The sequence below is a fragment of the Scophthalmus maximus genome, chromosome 4 (assembly GCF_022379125.1).
Source record: "Scophthalmus maximus strain ysfricsl-2021 chromosome 4, ASM2237912v1, whole genome shotgun sequence".
In the NCBI taxonomy this organism is placed as follows: domain Eukaryota; kingdom Metazoa; phylum Chordata; class Actinopteri; order Pleuronectiformes; family Scophthalmidae; genus Scophthalmus; species Scophthalmus maximus.
Genome location: NC_061518.1, coordinates 23,295,736 through 23,312,410, shown reverse-complemented (window position 1 = coordinate 23,312,410; position 16,675 = coordinate 23,295,736). Strand labels below are relative to the sequence as shown.

The 16,675-nt window shown below is 42.0% G+C and overlaps 1 protein-coding gene across 3 annotated transcripts in view; it reads right to left on the bottom strand.

The window, feature by feature from the left end:
• The window catches only part of phkb (phosphorylase kinase, beta), a 94,779-nt gene that overhangs the window by 3,249 nt on the left and 74,855 nt on the right, over window positions 1–16,675 (bottom strand). For 2 of the 3 annotated variants that reach the window (XM_035629506.2, XM_035629504.2), the window contains 11 exons: window positions 15,450–15,532; window positions 14,719–14,809; window positions 11,277–11,335; window positions 10,962–11,124; window positions 9,772–9,853; window positions 9,014–9,071; window positions 4,846–4,936; window positions 3,228–3,433; window positions 2,205–2,339; window positions 1,697–1,826; window positions 41–148 (listed from right to left, as the gene is read on the bottom strand). In XM_035629506.2, coding sequence (XP_035485399.1) covers window positions 41–148; window positions 1,697–1,826; window positions 2,205–2,339; window positions 3,228–3,433; window positions 4,846–4,936; window positions 9,014–9,071; window positions 9,772–9,853; window positions 10,962–11,124; window positions 11,277–11,335; window positions 14,719–14,809; window positions 15,450–15,532 — 1,206 coding nt within the window. Of the gene's footprint in view, window positions 1–40; window positions 149–1,696; window positions 1,827–2,204; window positions 2,340–3,227; window positions 3,434–4,845; window positions 4,937–8,563; window positions 8,655–9,013; window positions 9,072–9,771; window positions 9,854–10,961; window positions 11,125–11,276; window positions 11,336–14,718; window positions 14,810–15,449; window positions 15,533–16,675 lie in introns of all 3 variants that reach the window. The other variant, XM_035629505.2, reaches the window with a different exon arrangement.

The window sequence follows — 16,675 nt, the reverse complement described above, 5'->3', positions numbered from 1 at the left end:
TTCAATCCGGACTACGCAACTTGCGTTGCGCCTCGTTTACCTCGACTATGATTTGTCTGTACTCAGGCAGGACAATGTTCTTCAGCGTGTCCTCCACCAGCAGGGAGAAGTTCATCTCATACATGGTCATGTCAGACAGTGTGGGTTGCTGTAGAGAGAGATAGTAAAAAAAAAAAAGAAGAAAGTTTTTGTGTGAGAGTGAACCGCAGCCGTCAGCTGCTGGATGCTGTGATTGATGATCACTGTGGACGTCCTCTGTGAGTTTGTGGACAGGTTCAATTTTGTTTCATCCATCCATCCCTCGTCTACCGCTTTATCCATTTAAGGGTCACGGGGGGGCTGGAGCCAATCCCAGCTGACATTGGGCGAGAGGCGGGGTTCACCCTGGACAGGTCGCCAGCCTATCACAGGACTGTGGGAGGAAGCCGGAGTACCCGGAGAGAACCCACGCATACACGGGGAGAACATGCAAACTCCACACAGAAAGGCCCTGGTTGGTTTGAACCGGGACTCGAACCCAGAACCCAGAACCTTGCTGTGAGGCCAAAGTGCTAACCACTACGCCACCGTGCAGCCAATTTTGTCTCAACGTCGTACAATAACCACAGTGGATCAAGCTCACAAGTATTTGGCAAATCATGCTCATCAATACATTAAAAAAACCCAGCTACAGTTTGTGTGTGTAACTCCATGGACTCAACCTGCCCTGTGTGAACAGTCCAGGCTGCTGGCGGTGACGTAATTGCCTGGGGAATGATTTCTTGGCAAACTTTGGGCCTCTTAATACCAATCAGTCCCCGTTTGAGTGCCGTAGCCTATATGAGTATTGTCGCTGATCATGTGCATGAGTTCATTCAGTGCACTTCACTGGCCTCCCTAGTCACCACATCTGAATCACAGCATGTTGTTGAATCGATGCCACAAAGAATTGGGGCTGTTTTGAGAGCAAATACCAAGCATTGGTTTGCCGTTCCTAACAAAGTGCACCATGAGTGTCATCTGAAACTGTTCAAGAAACCAAATACAAATATGTTCCTTAATAAATATCATCAACTGAACCTATGGACATATAAATGTAGCTGTCAGGAAAAACACAGATGCTGACGAAGAAAATCCCAAAATGATTTATAAGTGCCTGTTACTGTCTGTTTAGCGAGTGGTGACTGAGTGAGAGAGATTTCGAACTGAAGCAGATTAATGGAAGTAAGCCCTCGTCAATATTAGTATTCAGATGATGTTTTCGACTGCAACGTGTAAACTGTCTCCAACGGGAAAGACAGAACATCCTTAACGATATCACTGAGTATTGAGTCCAATAATAAACAGTAATTATGATGATGAAACATCATTAATGAATGTTTTTTTATACTAATCAAAAGACAAAGAAATCAGTTTCAGTGTTCAATGGAGACACTTTTCAATTGATGAGGTATCTTGCATCGATTAAGGAAATTCAATGTACATCGGGACAGATTACATTTGTTGTGCATTTGATCCATTTTTGTGGAAAAAAATGCTGTCTCTGTTTGTAGAACCAACCTATAAATGAGAGCAACACCCTTCTTGAAAATACATAAAAACATTGAGATCTATGTCTGTAAGGCACACGTGACTTTTATCATCGTTTCTATAACTCATCCTGTTTGCATGCTGGTCAAACTATTTATCCTGCAGCAGTGTCGGCGGTGGCTGGTACCTGCGGGAGGTGAGTCCCAGCCACCAGAATGCCGTTGGGGGTCCTCTCCAGGATCTGCCACACGCGGTCATAAAAGCCCAGGGGGGTCCGGTTCAGAGAGCCATCGATCTGACGCCTGTTCAGCCAAGACCTGCGGCGAAACGGGGGTGGAACTGTTGAACCAAACCTTGGAGACGGCGGAAATACGTTGATAGCCACTGCGCTGGAGGAAATTGTGAATGAGTTGATGTGTATGAGATTAGATGAGATGAGATAAAACTTATAATAATCCCCATGGGGAAAGTGGGTTGCGGCGGCAGCAGATAATAATAATAACAAGAAGAAGATATGGATGTAGACAAGACAGCACAGACGAAAAAATAATTGAAAGCAAAAAGATTAGTGGGTGAGTAAATGCATTGAGATAAAGACATGGGGTCCTCAAAGGTAGGGTCTGTGCGAGGAAAGGGACGAGAGAGCAGGGATAATAAATATTGCTGGAAGAGTGGACGTGTGTTTGAGGGAGCACCTGCCGGTGTGCTGCGGCTGCAGGACGTCCAGCAGCAGCTGCTTGATGTCGCCGGGGGAGAGTTGGTAGATGTCCTGGGGAGGCATCTCTCCTGCCCGGATCTTCAGCTCGTGCTTCATGGCCTGGACGATCCATCTGGAGATACACACAGGGTCACGCGCTTGTTCACCGTGACTTGACTGGGAATTTCTAAATCCTCACACTTTGCAACGAGCTGCATGAAATTTCCAATAAGTCTCCTTTTTTAGATTTCTTCGTAGGGTGAGTGTTTCCCGACGGATTTTGTGAGACAACGGTGGGTGGATGTCAGACCCCTCTAGGGGGGGCGGGGGTCCGGGGAAAATGTTGTACATTTCACAGTGAAATCCATCAATCTGGTGAACTTTGACAGCAATTTAGGAGGCTAGATCTATGAAGGACTGTATGCTCTTGTAAACAATTGTGCGCTGTAGTAAAGAATGAAATCATAAACACATTTGTTGTATGGATATGAATGATGATCACCACCATTACTATCCTTCATTAATTAATATGGTAGAATATACGGAGAACTTTAATGCCTGTGTTCAAAATGCTTTCACGTGTTCAGTGCTGCGCCACGGTATCAGGATTCGACAACGCCAACACCAAAGCTGAAACCAGCAGAGTTGTTTGTCAAACTGGGCACATGGAATTGATTTTTTTTCCAGAATGAATAATTCATAGTTTAAGTGCTACACTGCATCTAACCTCGCAACACTTCTTCCGGCGTCGTGTTTAGATTTTTCCCTGCTTGACTGCAAGAGTCTCAGTGTGGTTCATTTAGAGTAAGAACCGACCTGGAATGTAAGGTCTGACTGGTACGGACGTGGATATTTGACAGCTAGAAGTTTTGACCGCATCGTGTTCTGTTGAGGGGTCGGAGCACCGGGGGCGGAAAATTACAGCAAAAGGGCTCATCCTCCATGGGTCCACCTCGCTCGACTTGACTCGCTCGAGTTGTTAGGCACCGCTGCAGCTACCCAGAACCCGACCTTCTCCTACCCGACTCTGATCTTGAGCATGCCGCTGAACAGCTCTGGATTGTTGGAGATAATCCATCCGATATGGATGACCAGCTCCTGCTGAAGTACAGCCTCCCGCGCCCCGCCGTGAGGGGAGCACTTGCTGTAGATGATGCCCTGGATCACCCCTGGCGACAGCGGGTTGGAGATCACCTCCTCCTCGTGCCCGAATAGGCCGAGGGTCACCTGGTCATCACAGATATTAGCGCACGCACACACACACACACACACACACACACACACACACACACACACACACACAGACACACACACACACACACACACACACACACACACACACACACACACACACACACACACACAGGGGGAAAAAGAGCATAACACCGGACCCACACTCGGTTAGAAAGCTGTGAGCAGTAGTGTGAGAATGTCTTGCATGTGCACACAGTACTTCCTGAGGTTCAATTCATACAAGCGTTTTCGTCCCATCTCTCTAAAATTGGCTTCCGCTCCGGCAATCACATGAAAGTGAGACGGAGAAGAAAAAAATTACAGATCCCGAGATTACTCTTTTGTATTTTGCTCCTTCTGAAAGCCATCTCATGAAAATTGCACCTCAGGAAACTTGCTGATGAGGGGGGACACACTATTATCCGCGCTTTCAGCTGATGAAATCCAGCCCTTTGAAGACTCAGATGTGTCATTCACCTTTCCATCTAAAGCGATCCTAGCGGAGCAAAAGGAAGCCGGGATCCAGAAATAAAGTTTGGAAATGACCAGCTTTGAATTCAAGGGGAACACAAAGCTGCATTTCAATATTGAAGAGAGATTTAATCAAAGCTCGAGTCAGAATTGACTGCGGCGGGGCCGTGCCTCTTATTTCTTCTGACTGAGCTGTTATTGTAAGCAGAGGAACATCGACGGCTCAAATTTTGAATCAGCTTTCCCAATCATGTTGAAAGGAGCATTCCCTCCGGTAGGCAATCTATATGCAGATTCACACCTTGAGCTACTTCACTATAATGAAATGCCTAAAACTGTTCAGAAGGGTGAAAATGAGGCAAGATAACCGACACCCTCGAGAGGCGGCTAATCTCTGAACAACACTTGACAGAAAATGATGCGCCCCAAATTCATCCAGTGATAAGTTGGATAGGGGGAGTGGCATCCGGACAAAGTCCCGGCTCATGGAGTGTGTCGAGACACACGGACACGGTGCACATTAGGATTCTACGGCGGTCATGCTTGCAGCCTCACGACAACCAGAGCTTAGTTACACACACACACACACACACACACACACACACACACACACACACACACACACACACACACACACACACACACACACACACACACACACACACACACACACACACACACACACACACACACACACACACACACACACTCTGGCGGTGAGCTGTGATGGGGAATATGAGATGCAGCTGGCCTCAGTAATTCCCATAGGATGACAGCATGAGGAGCTGATAATCATCAATTTCCAATTTCATTTTATTCTCATCAGTGAACATTAAAATCATTGTCCTCAATGCCGTTTTCCCCGAACATGTGCATCATTTTACAGGAGAAAATAGTCACTATGCTCAGACCCTGAGGTCTGCGTGTCCACTTACCTGCTTGCCATGAACTAAAACACTAGTAATACTGGGGGCAAGGCTGTCCACTAGCTTAGATAAGAGACTGGCGGCAAGTCGGACAACAGACCTAGTGGGTGAAAAGACACAGATAACAACTATCAGCTGTTGTCCACACATCACATAAGACAGAGGAGCCAACGCCTCAACTTAACTGCTGCCTTAATAGAGCGTGTATTACTGTACATAGGGTACTGTATGTGTCACAGTAATACCAGTACACTAAAATAGACTTTCCATTCACGATCACTGGCATTACTCAAATATTTGATCAAACAATACTAAAAATGCCTGGAAAGGTCATTAACATTATAAATAAAATTATGTATTTGCCCCAAATTAACAAAGCATCCAAACAGAAAGAAAACGAGAACAGAATCCGCTGAACTGATTCCGTGTCAAAAATCAAAGCAGACATCAATTTTTCAAATGAAACATTTTCTAGCATAAAAACAAAAGTACTGAATTGTGTTAATTTCTCTTAATCCTAATCAAAAAAAATAATTTTATTTACTTATCTGAAGCCCACATACACGTTTTGGCTTTGCACAAAATATTTTAATGTTCACTAATTTTGGAGTTCATTATTCACGAGAGTCACTAGAGCCTTCAAACTGCCTCCTCTTGCCTGCAGGAATCCTATGAGGAGAAGAAGCAGCACACCTAAAAGTGTGGTTATTGCCACGTGGTAGCCCGCAGCCATGGTTGCCATAGACACACACGCATGGAGTTGTAGCCATCCTCGCAGAAGCAGTGAACAGATGAAGTGATTCCACTAATGGGGTCATGAATATAATCAGCAGAAAAACAATATCCTCTTATTATATGCTGGGAACAACTCTTATTTTGGTGTGTGCACGTATGTGTTAGTGTGTGTGGAGTTATTCAGTGCTTAAACCTGCAGAAATACAAAGGCACATCTTGAGCACAATGAATAAAAAGGCAACAAAGCCTTGATGTTTAGAAGGCATGATGTGCTGTCAATCCACCGATACTTTGTCGGGGGAACCTATTTCAAGCTTCACTTCCTGGCTCATGTTAGGTAAATGAGAAAGTAAATTGAACTGAGTATTGATGCTTTTTCCCAGCAAGTTGGAAATCAGCCTCCAGGCTCCCCCCCTAGACGGCATAATCAGGTTTCTCTATGCAAAAAACCCCAACATACTATTAATTAGTAAAACAGCATACAATAAATGTTTTTTACATCAGGACAAAGAAAACACCGACCACAAAAGAGGGGAACAATAAGCTCACGTGAGAAGTTGTGACAACCATTTACAGTATTAAGACAAATCTGTGAGCCAGGCCAGCGATATACCGCGAAGAAAAATAGAAATTTGGCAGATTTGTGGTCGAAAACCTCAAAAAGAAAAAGGTTTTTTTACTTGAGTGAAAAGGCAGGCATCAGTTTGCCATACATTTAACTTAAAATGATAATTACAACTCTTATGAGACAAAGTCCGCCATGTTGTACCACCATCTTACAGTACAGTACAGTAGCCCAGACAAAACAAACTAGGGATGGGACGATACCACTTTAATCAAAGCTCGAGTCACTTTTTCGTGTCCAATCCGATACTTCGACCTTGAGTATCTGCCGATACCGATCTGATACTAATCTGATACAATCTTTTCCCCACTCGTAAAAAATGTAATATTAATAACGCATTGTTCAGGATGCACTTTGCTTAACCAAGCCATCTAAAACCTCATACTCAACTGTAAGACAAATTATCAACTCGCCTAGAGGAAGACACACATACAGCCAGCAACATGACTGAGTTGTGTAACTGTTAATTAAATAATAATAAATTTACATAAAAATATGATGCCAGAATGTCGTTCAAGGCTTAGTAGATATGTAAATAGGTATTTATTTGGTATCTTTACTGTTATGTATCAGATCGGATAATACTTCTCATTTATTCCGGTATCCGTTCCAGTCATTTTGGCCAATATTGCCCCAATACTGATATGGAATATCGGATCGGGACATCCCTAATACAAACCACTGGTTCTTGTGTTTTGACATCACATGAAGGCCACAGTAGGTTCTAGTGCCAAGTGCTGGAATAGTAAGGAGGGTGAGGTGAGGGGTATTTGGTGGCAAGATACATATGACCACTGTAGATGCCACAAAATCCTACACACTGAACCTTTTGAAGTCCTGTCAGTTCTACTGCTACCTAATGTTTACTCTTTGTAGTGATGAATTTGCGAGTGGTGTCCGCTCCCTCGCTCTGTAATCTGAGCATAGGTGCACTCGGTGAGACCTTGAGTCTGTGGCGGTTAATGGAGACAGTAAGCAGACACTGACAACAAGCTCCTGAACGCACCTGAGAGGAGGCGACCCACTAGCCTGGCCTCGTTGGCTCGGTCAAACTCATGACTGTGTGAGAGGTAGCCATTCCACAACGCTAAACTCGGCGGTTTAGCCGGTATTAGTTTTAGCTGCTTAAAGGGATAGTTCAGTGATTTTGAAGTGGGCTTGTATGATTTACTTATGCATAGTAAATATGTGACCTTATCGAGATGGTGATCAGCAATGTCCTTCTACGGAGTTTTGAGGACAAGTGGAAGTAGCGAAAGTCTGAGTATTACTGTTGCAGCGCGGACCGCCGGAAAACTTCTTTTTTGCCACATTTGTAAACGTGACCCAAAGAATATATATTTCCGTTCAATTGTACGTTGAAGGACGTATTTTTCCACTGCTTTAGTTTGCCACCAGACAGCCATTCAACTTTACACTTCTTTTTCAAGCGTACTTCGTCCATGTATTACTGCGCCGACTCGCCTCGCTAGCTGACAGCTGACTTATGGAATGATAAGCTGATTGTTTGCACCGGCGCGAGTTGGCGCAGTAAATACATGACCAAAGTATGCATAAAAAAAGTGCAAACTTAAACGGCTGTCTGGCGGCAAACTGTATATATATATATATATATATATATATATATATATATATATATATATATATATATATATTTTAGGTAACGTTAAAAATGTGGCGAAAAATACGTTTTTCGTCGGTCCCCTCTGCAACAGCGGGAATCAGACTTTCGCTACTTCCACTTCTCCTCCAAACTCCGTATAATGACGCCGCTGATCACCATCTCCATGACGTAACATATTAACTATGCATGAGTAACTCATACAACCCCCCTTAAAAATCTCTGAACTACCCCTTTAACATTTTCGCTCGATGCTGAGATGCTATGGTCTACCGCTGCATTACACCACCAGGGTGTCCACCGGTCAGTTAAATATACTGAGTTGCATTTCCAAATTAGCCTGAATTATAAAATAAAGTACAGCCAGTATTAACTGGTCTTCACTAAGTAGCAACTGATTTTTTTTCAATGTTACTTTGTTATTCATGAAAAGTGTTTTACGCTGTTTTAGAGTTTTATTTCCATCATCAGTGTTTCCAGTAAATGTAGGCTACACACTAAAAAGTCTTATTTTTAGTGTTTTGAAGATTTTTAGAAATATTTGACTATTAATTCAAACCTTGAAATTGGCAAAAACAAAAAAAGAATGTTCTGACTATTCTTTCTGCTGACACCCTGGTCGTGAGGGGATTCAAAGTAGGACTGGCTGAACCTCACACAGCTCTCAAGGCGTAGCTACCTATAGCCAGCTTTCTAACAGGGAGAAACATGCAGCGTCGTCAGTCCTTTTATTGCCTGAACATTACCTGTTTCCCATTCACCAGAATTGTGGTGATGTGAGGAGCTATAGAGCTGGCGAACTTCTTGATAATGGCAGCTGCGTGGCGCACTACCAGCCTGGTTTGGCCACATTAAATAAGAGTTATTTGAAAGTGAAAGGAAGAGAGAAGATTTTTTTGTGTGAAAAGAACTGGTGTGGATACAGTACATTTGGATAAGGGGACCCTGACCAAAAAAAAATATGAGGCAAAGTTCTAACATTTCATGCAATTATCTAATATGAACTGTAAACTCTTTTAAATTCACATCAAGTCCTCTATACAGCAAAGACAAATAATGACTTGCATTGGAGCGCAAGTTTAAAATGTAATATTTGTACAGGAAAACACATTGGATCTGGAATCTGGAAATGTTAGCTCAACAAATGACGTACATGTATGTGCTGTAAGTGTCTTATGTGTGTGAGAATATCAGACCAAAGCTTCCTGCTGCCAGCTCTTCTGTAGAGTCTCTCCAGTTCATCCATCAGGTTCTCTGCAATCACAAATTGAGCATGGCGTTAGTTCAGGCTGGCCACCAAGTCGAGCTGACAGCAGAGATCTCTATGCCAGCCCACATCAGCTGATGGCTCAGCTAATCCACATCTACACATTCAATTTGCAAAAAATATTGCGTGCTCTATTTAAGTTGCTTTAACCTGCCTACACTTCCTGCTTTACTGCGCGCCACTTCCCAAACCCCCCCTCCCCAGCACCTCCTTCTTTAATGCTGTATCTGAGTCGATCAATGTCATGTGTTGTCATTGTTGCCTGCTCCTTTCTGTGCTGGAATCTTGAGCTGCTGCAGCTTCTCCCTGTCTCACTTTCAAAGAAGTCTCATGGAAGGGTAGGGAGCTACACTGCCAAATATAACTTTTATTAAAGTCTTAAAGACATACATAAATGTACCCTCCCATCTGTTCTGTAATACTGAGCTTCAAACATAGCCATCACTACACATTCAGCTAAGATTGTATCCTAAAAGACATGTAATTGATACAAAACTACAGCTCAATATAACAACAATGAGATATATTATTAATATTCATACCAAGATTAATATAATCAAAGCTCCTAACTGGTGACATTTGATTTCCTTTTTATTTACGAGGGATACACTCCTGGTCAGTTTCAACAAACCTGACCCTTGAGTTATTCAAGTTGCTCAGCCACAGTCTTTGTTAGTGTGTACTCACCATCTTTGGCGAGGAAGTCTGGTCCTTCTCTCCTAAGAAGGATTCCTGCAAGCTGAGCCTGACTGGCTAAGCAGTTTGAGTCCTGTGTAATGACATGTGGGGGCAAATGGAAAGCTTGGCTTAGTCGTGTATAAAACACAGAGTTACGCATTGAAACATATCGACACAAACAAACACAAATACAGTACAAACTAACGAGCCACAATACAGTTATTGTCCTTACATCAAATGTTTGCAATCGTAGAAGAATAATGGCAATAGAAGATATACATAAATAGGTTTATATTGTATTGTAGCAGCCTTAATGTGAATAAAAGCATTATTGTGTTTGGTGTCTATATGGCTGCTAACATGCTTAAATATGTTTAAATGTTTTTTGTCTGAACCAGGAAGCTTCTTGCTGTGAGGTGACCGTGCTAACCACCACATCACCGTGCAGCCCTACATTACTTAATAAAAAAAATTAATTTAAATCTCCTCCGTAATGATGTGGCTCAGACTTTTACAATGACTTTGCCGTAATATGTCGGCAAGGAGCCAACAAATTACAATTGCAGTTAAGTTGTAGGTTGCTATTTGATTTGTTTAAACGGGTATGGGCACTTGAAAGTCGAAAAATGTTCCGCTGTCGAGCCAGATTGCTAATAATTGTGTGCAGTCTTGGGCAGACAGTACCGAATTCCTGGGCATGAGGAAAGTGTTTATTTTAATAAGATGTTATAATGGAACAGGAGATAGGTGCCAAGTGAGCCATGACAAGAAAGCAGAATAGCACCGAGTCAACAGGAAGGAACAATGAGTGCATCAAGTTCATCGTTCACACAAATAATGATGCAAAACTTTCACAGGAGGGAAGAGGCAGGTGGAGCTGTGATTATTATTATTTTTTGATTAGTATGAAACAATTACATTGGAGAATATTCCTACATTCCAGTCCTTGTCAACTCCAACTGCTTACCCAAATTACTATTGGATTAGCATAACCAGGGAGAAGATGTATATAATGGTAAATGCATACTATCGTACTGCTGTGAATGACACTTGTAATGTTTTTTGTCAGCAGAGATTTATGTACAAACATTCAATCCTTTTTGCTCCTCTGATTTACTCGCATTTTCTGATTAGTTGAAAAAAAAATTTCATTTTTAAAGGAAGTTAAATATCTTGTGTTTAAGGGCCCATCAACTCACATGGAACTTCTGGATGATCTCATTGGAGGGCTTGGGCAGCCACTCCTCCACGCTGATCTCCGGCTGCTGCTCCAGGTCCGAGGCATTGGGCGTACTCATCTGCCTCTTCACCTTGGAGTGTTTCGGCAGCTCCAGCTCTTCAAAGCTCTTAAACTCTGTGATCCTATGAACACGCGCACACACACACAACAAAATAACGAAACTGACTTATTGATTGACATCAAGTGTTCATGTCAGCTTTTGAACGATTATGTCAGGGACAAAAGGCATTGACCTCTGACAAATCAAAGCATAAAAACTGCAGAAAGCTCTCACTCGGCCTCGTTCACACGCAGGAAGTCCAGCTGCTCCACCACTGCTCCAGATATCAGGGTCTAAAAGGTTGATGAGAGAGAGGAAACCTTTAATAATTTGCCGCGTGATCATATTGCAGCCTTATTGACGGGCTTGAAATACATGAGAAATTCCACAGCAATATATCCTTTTATTGCGTGTGAAGAATAGTATGAGGACGTTATGCTGCCGGGCAAACAGGAAATGAGGAGACAGTGCTGTATAAATCCCCAGGGGCAACATTGCTGGGTGACTCAAGTGGACACAACAGCTGTTTTAATACTGCAGTCCATGACGAATAACACACGGAGTAGTGAGGTGTGAACAAATTTCCGCCGCTTCAAAGTTTTTACAAATGAGTTCTGCTGCAGTTACAAGTGAGTGTCTAGCACGGTAATGTGATGATGAAAAGTTTGAGTATTTTAAAAGCATAGCTGTGTAGGAGTAAAGAGCATGGTTCAATACGTCTTGCTCCTGCGGTCTAAATGTGATATTAGCCATTCCAACTGAAGTCAACTCCAAAATAAAAAATAAGAGGTGTGTAGGAGAGGAGCACTCCTGCTCCCCATAACAATGAGCTGATGAAGAGGGGAAGTGTTTCAAAGCTGTTGGAGTTAGCTGTGAAGTGAATAGCAAATAGGCGAATGAAAGCGAGCTTTAAAGCGGAAAAACCATGAGGGAGTCTCTGCGGAACGCCACAAACACTGTGGGAGAGAAGTTAGGTTTGGAAAACCTGTCATAACTTTGACAAAGCACTTGCCAAAAGTGCAATTTGAAGATAATTCTACTTCTACCTTGGCCTTAAACATTCCCTGCTCTTGGCCATCATGAGGATTGATTGTGTCTCAAAATCCCGCGATTTAAACCTATACAGTCAACCATGAAAACAGAGAGTTGCCTGCAGCGAACCGTTACTAATTCATTGTGAACGAACGAACAATGTTGTGAGTATTCCAGTGAGGTGAACTTCCCACTGTTTCCCATTCAGCTGTGTTCATATTGGCAAGACTCTTGCGATACGATGCGAATCATGTTACAGGGGGTACGATTCATTCACGTCATATTGTCATACTGCGAACAAGGCATTAGATCGAGATTTCTTCAATTTAATTTAAAGAAACTAGAAAGTAATAGTAAAAAGACCACTCCACAATATGAAAAAAATATGATGTTATGTTTTAGTGGAAGGGTCAAATGGCAGAAGATGTAGTACAACACTGCATGCGATCAGTGGAGGTTTCAAACCATCGATCTCTAATTGAAAGCAATCAATTTTTAATAAATAATAAAAAATCAATAGGGTTTTTGAGAATCGATACGGTAGTACAGAATCGGCATGATATTGCTATACTCAAGTGTATCAACATCATCTTAAAACCACTGCTATGCCATGCTAGAATGAATCCAAAGTACCCTTTTAATAAAGATGACATGTTGTTGGATACAAAGACTACATTTGCAAAAAGTTGCTGACTTTCATATCTCCCAGACGTGGAGAAATATTCACATTCATTAGGGATCTTGTCTATGTCTACCTCTTGAATGAGCAGCCTATATAAGCAGATTATTATATAATCTATATTGACTGCCGTTTGAAATGTGCTATATAAATAAATTGGACTTGACTTGACTATATTCACTCTCCTTTTTGCTCTGTTTGTGGTCTCCACCAGCTCCTGAGAATCACATTGGGCTCTTTAGCTGCTAAACTCCACACTACATTCACCAACTTTTTTCTACTTGTCTACTTGCAGGTAGCATGCTAAAGATGCTAAAAGGCCCCAAGAGCAACTGGAGAGCCAGGTAATATTTCTCTGTGGTTTGGTCGCTATGAACGAGCCGTTCAAATAAATTTGGTCCTGCGATTCATTGTCAATGTCAAATTACAACAGTGTATGATATATAATATCACAGTGGCTTCAAAGAAGTTTAGTGTTATGTTTTAATTGCCTCTCCACTGTCTTATTAGAGAGCAATCATCCCGGGGAAGCTGATAAGTAAAAGCTTAACAGAGTTAACTGGCATGAAGACGCATTATTAAGTGATATAAAAAAAATATTTTGGTCTGTTAGTTAAAGACATCATTCAACGTTTCCCTTTTTTCTCCCTTTGCAAGCTTTCAGTGGACACACTAAAGTCGACTGAAAAAAAGACCGTTACCCTGGAAACCTTCCTGACCGCTTCTCTGTTATACTGTGCCTGCATTCATAGCATCTATGACAAAGCAAAACAGATTAATTCATGTTGGCACTGATTCATGAGTCCCAATTCAGATTTCTGTACAGTCCTCTCAGTATCTCAAAAGACACATTGGGGGTATAGACATTTCATTTGCTGTTGACATTCCATTGTATTTAACTTCACCCCATCTCTTTTTAAAAAAACAGTCTAGGCTGAAAGCAGCTCCCCCTTTCCAGGGCAAACAGACACAGACTGCCAAAGGAATTCAATCAGACAGAGCGAGTTCAAAACACAGATAAACATTTGCATTGATATTGAAATAAGGAGGGACATCAGATCAAAGGAGTGGGAACATTTTGACATTTCACCGAGGACAGAGATGAAGCCCTGAAAAAAAAAAATTGTTGAAACATTTGTAATATTAAGCCTGTGTTTAGACAGCTGTAATATCCGTTGTAACCGAGCAAACAGAAGAGAGCAGGTGGCACATTTTCTCCCGACAGCCACTTGACGAAATCCCTTCACAATATGCAAACAACCCAAACTGTTGAAACAATGATGGTTACACTGATCCTCTCGGGTGGATTGGAAGGATTTAACACCACTGATCCTCTCAGTGAAATGTAAGATTGACCAATAAAATGTTAATCTCTTTGTTGAAGTAGAATAGACACTGGTTCTTGATAAGAAATAAACCTCACAAATGATGAAGAACATAAACCAAAATATTGGGGAGTAGCTGGGATGGCCAAATATACAGTAATATTTTAATTTTAAAATGTATATGAAATAGGGATGTCATTGATTAATCTATTAAAACTAAATAGTTGTAGGAAATGTAATTGATTGAAATATTAGTATCATTTTAAGACTACAATACTGGTGGAAGTGATTCCTTGTTCTTTATCTATCTATCTACGTATCTACCATCCATCTTTTTGATAAAAGAACAATGGGACAGAAGTTCAGCATTTGCTATATTTAGTATTCGCTGAAGGATCATAATTTTAAATTATGCTTATTTATTGATTAAATACCTCGCTCAGTTGGATTCTTTGTAATTATGGGTCACGCTGTCATTATGTAAAACTCACACTTTGACTACTGATTTGTGACCTGTCAAATAATCCATGAAGGAAATTTGCATCCCCAATACAACTGGTGTTTACAGTAGGAATGACAACATGAAAGACTAAATACGTCAACAAGTAATAAGCTCATGACATTAATTGGATCCACAAACCTGAAGTCTGTCGACGTGAACTTTGACCCCTCCAATGTTGCCTTTCTTGAAAGATGCCAGCATGTCCAAGACTGGGTTGAAGCGGCTTCCCCTGACGAGACAAGAGGTTGAACTGTTGTTCGTTTTTATCTTTTGCTTCATCGTCACTCCACATTTCATTAGCCGAACATTTCTTAAGCTTAACATTAGTGTGAAATAATCACAGCTGAAAGCTCGGAATACTGTATATCGGCACACTTCAACCCAACCCTCATCGCTTTGCTCGTTCTGCTGTCACCGTCTATACAGGTCATCCTCCCGATCAATAGAAAACTAATGACTATCGAGTTGCCTCTGTGAGATCCCACTGACTCATTCCAGATGCTGCAGTGAGGCTGTATAAAAGTTTGTAGCACGTTTAACATATGGCTCTTTGGATAATGGTCAATATTGCAATAATCAGCCCACCAGACAAGCGAGAGTGAAACAAATGAGAAACATTATCACCCGTTCAGCGTCCCATCACCTTCCCGCAATAAAGATAAATAGTCTACGTAGAAGTGGAGAGAGGTAGAGAAGGCGAGAGAGAGAAATATTGCACAAAAAAAACCCAGTATCAGACAGAAAGAGAGATAAAGTGTGATATATGGAGAGATAGGAGAAGGAAGAATGAGGTGAAAAAGCTGTCATAGGACAGGAAGACAGGGAAAAAGATGACAAAATAGCTATTACTGAAGGAGGGTGTGTATTACTTGATGTTATCCTCACGGATGAGAACCAGGAAGAGAGGACGTCCCTGCATCTTCCAGCACTGTTTGATGAACTGCAGGGCATTCTACACGCACGCACGCACGCACGCACGCACGCACGCACGCACGCACGCACGCACGCACGCACGCACGCACGCACGCACGCACGCACGCACGCACGCACGCACGCACGCACGCACGCACGCACGCACGCACGCACGCACGCACGCACGCACGCACGCACGCACGCACGCACACACACACACACACACACACACACACACACACACACACACACACACACACACACACACACACACACACACACACACACACACACACACACACACAGACAATTAATTTCCTCACCTGGGAAAATATTCGGAGTTTTAAAATGCAAATCTGGATTTCATCGGATCTGATCTTCACAATATAAATGAAACTAAAGACGACAGGTTGCTTACATTTTGAACGGAAAATATAGTGCAATCAGTCAGAGTGGGTATAAAAGGGAGTTGCAGATCCCTGCTCAGGTGGTGGTATGGGTCCAGAGGGTCACCACCTTCAGTTGGCTCTCTGTGTTTTGTGTTTGAGTGAGTTATAAGTGTGTATTTTTAGTTTTCACCATTTTTGTGCCCCCTGTCCATTGACTACCACTTTGTTTTTTTGTTTCTGGGTCAAATTCTGTAGTTAATCTGTCATTTTGATAGAATCAGTGACTGACTGTGTCACAATTTGTGTTATTGTGCAGTATTTTGTTTCCCATTCTGCGACCCCTGTCCTTCAGGCCTTTGTAAATGGGAACGTAACCAATAATAACATACACGATACTTCATACTCTATACATGAAGAAAGGTGATCAGGCCCTGTGTGCTATTGGCTTCGTAATAAATACTATCCAATTCAATTTTAATAAAAACACTCAAGTGTAAACTTTATTTCAAAATATGTTAGAAAATACATAAAACATGCTCATATTGAATATCTTCCCCACAAAGCACTGTTGCTGCATCTATACACACACACCGTCTTTTCTTCAGTCTGACAGAAGACAGTGAAGACTGACGGGATATATGAGGCTTCTAGGCCCTGAGGATGGCGAGCAGCCGAAGATTAGTCTCAGAAAAAGGAACCTTTTCATAATGTTTTAGAAAGCTCAATCAGTCACCAAGTGGCCAAAAGCTGATCCACTATTGTACAGTATCAATAATATATAGTTTGATGTTGTT